At 31.0% G+C, this 2,732-nt stretch overlaps 1 protein-coding gene across 1 annotated transcript in view; it reads left to right on the forward strand.

Annotated features, from left to right (window-relative positions):
* LOC107464400 (probable pectinesterase/pectinesterase inhibitor 39) overlaps window positions 1-2,732 on the forward strand; it is a 3,938-nt gene extending 1,206 nt beyond the window's left edge. The window contains exon 2 of the mRNA XM_016083346.3: window positions 1,892-2,732. Coding sequence (XP_015938832.1) covers window positions 1,892-2,580 — 689 coding nt within the window. The 3' untranslated portion in view covers window positions 2,581-2,732. The remainder of the gene's footprint in view (window positions 1-1,891) is intronic.

The raw sequence follows: 2,732 nt of genomic DNA on the forward strand, positions 1-2,732 counted from the left end.
TTTTAAAATTTTAATAATATTTTTTGAAGTATTATAACTACTGTAATTAACCACCGTATACGCATACTAGAACGAGGATAAGGTGCGTCTGCAAGGCCTAGTTTGATTTTAGGGTTTTGTGATAATAAGTAATTCAATTAACTCCTCTTCTTTTAATCTTGAGTTTTTAAAGCCTTAATTTTTTGGTAACAATAAAAAGATAATGTAGGTCTAATGGAGGTATAAATGCTAAGGGTAATTTGGAGGGATGTTATACCCGCCTACCAAAAGTTTAAAGAATATTGAGATGATCATTTTAATTTTAAAATATAAAAAATTATAATTTTAATTTTAATAATACTTATATAGTTATCTTAATTACTGTATTATAGTCCTATTAGAATCTATCAATTGACATTTATATTGCAATCTAATCTATCTATATACACAAAAGTTAATAAGCTATTCATACAGGTGGAAATTCAGATAAAGTCGACTTCATGTGAAGTTAATACTTCAAAATCGTTAGATAATTTAACTGATTTGATTAAATTTTCATCCAACGACTTTTAGGTATCAATTTCACGTGAACTCGACTTCATTCAAGGTATAGGTATAGAAAACAAGTACATGCAACCCCAACTTAACAACTACCGTTAGACTAAGGAATTAACCTAACAACGATAACCTTTTCTTTTTTGTATTTTAAATTTGGGTAGTTGACAACCTACCACACAAATAATTGTAACCTACTTCGTCTTATCAGATATTGGTTGCCAACTTGCTAGCTGCTGAATTATTGATCGATCTACTTATATAGTAACTATACTTCTACAGTGATCTATATATATAGTGGCATCATCATGGTTAATAGACTTTAAAGTAGTATGGTTTCCATTATGTAAAAGTTAGAGCTTAATTTTGATATATGTTGATAATGTAAAATTTTTTATGTAGTCTTACCATTATATTTGTTTTTTGAATAATTATTGATATTATAATAAAAATAATTATTTTTAATAATGTGATATTATGTAATTAAATACACGTATAAAATTATTTTACACGTGTAGTACATCAAAATTAAATTTGTAAAATTTTATGTCTATAATAAACACATTTTTTTATCTTAAAAAAGAAAAGATTTGTGGACTTTAACTAATAATGTTCAAAAATAAAAAGAAATTAAAAAACAAAAAATTGAAAACCCTTTTTAGTCCTGAATTCTCATATATAAAATGTTTACATAATTTTGAATAAATTATTTTATTAATTTATATAATTTTATTAATTTTTTATTATTTAAAGTTTTTAATTAAATTTTTATATTAGATAAAAAAACAATCAACTAGTAACTAATCACCTTGGAGTTTACTCTTCTTTCTTGACAAAAGGAAGAAAACACGTTTTATTATGTATTTATAGAGTCGTAATTAACAGATTTTTAGTTAGCATATAACTAATTCTTATACTAATTATATAAAATCCAATCATTTATATGTATATTGGTTTTGTCATTTTAATATAAATATGAATTTAATTTTAATGTATTGACAATGTAAAACATTTTATTCTGTCATATAATTATATCTATTTTTTTATGATCATTCATATTGTTAATGTAAAAGATAGTTATTTTTATTGACATGCGTAAAATTATTTTATATTACACAATACATTAATATAACGCGTAAAAATAACTATCTTTCACATGAAACTGCGTATATAATCATTCAAAAGAACCAATATGATTTTTGGATAAAAGGTTTTAATTAAACTCATATTTAAATATATTATTTTATAAAAAAATGTTAAGTGAACAAATAACTTTTTTAACCACTAACCAAATTTTCTTTGCACTAAACTCTTAAAAGAGAAAAATGATTGAGTTGGCGTATGTAACTATGATCAGATATTCATGGAGAAGGGTTCATGGCGGAAAGCATAGCATTTGTGAACTCAGCGGGTCTAAAAGCAAGCGGAGCAGTAGCCGTACGCAACGAAGCAAACAACACCGTCTTCTACCGATGTTCCATCGACGGTTACCAGGACACTCTATGGGCAGTTTCCGGCCGGCAGTTCTACAAGAACTGCGACATCTACGGCACCGTCGACTTCATCTACGGCGCCGCCGCCGCCGTCTTCCAGGACTGCATGCTCTACGCCAGATACCGTGATCACGTGACATTCACCGCTCAGTCACGTGACGATCCAAATGACAATAACTCCGCCTTCACTTTCCAGAGATGCAACTTCACGATGTCTCCAGAAGATTCCATTTCGCATGCTAAGTCGGAGGTGCATGCGACTTTGGGCCGGCCATGGAGGCCGTACTCGACGGTGGCTATACTGCAGTGCTTTATTGACTCTATTGTTGGGCCCGCGGGCTGGGAAGAGATGCCAGGGCAGCCCACTGATAGGGTTACGTATGTGGAGTATGGGAATGTTGGGCCTGGAGCTGGTACGGACGGGAGAGTGAAGTGGCCTGGTGTTAGAGTGCTTCATCGACCAGCTGAAGCACAACGTTTCACTGCTTCCCATCTCTTGGATGCTGACTCCTGGATTCCATCCACTGGTGTTCCTTATGACAATGGATTCTAGTTAGTTAGTTAGTTAATTCTATTTTCTTTTACTACCCGCTTTTCTGTTCTTTCCTTCTCGTTTTGTATGTGCCTTTAATTATTTGTGCTTAATTATCTTCTCAACTGTAATATTAGTGTTTGCTATATTTACCCTTTTAATTCATCAGATCA

The sequence above is a fragment of the Arachis duranensis genome, chromosome 1, assembly GCF_000817695.3.
Source record: "Arachis duranensis cultivar V14167 chromosome 1, aradu.V14167.gnm2.J7QH, whole genome shotgun sequence".
Lineage (NCBI taxonomy): Eukaryota > Viridiplantae > Streptophyta > Magnoliopsida > Fabales > Fabaceae > Arachis > Arachis duranensis.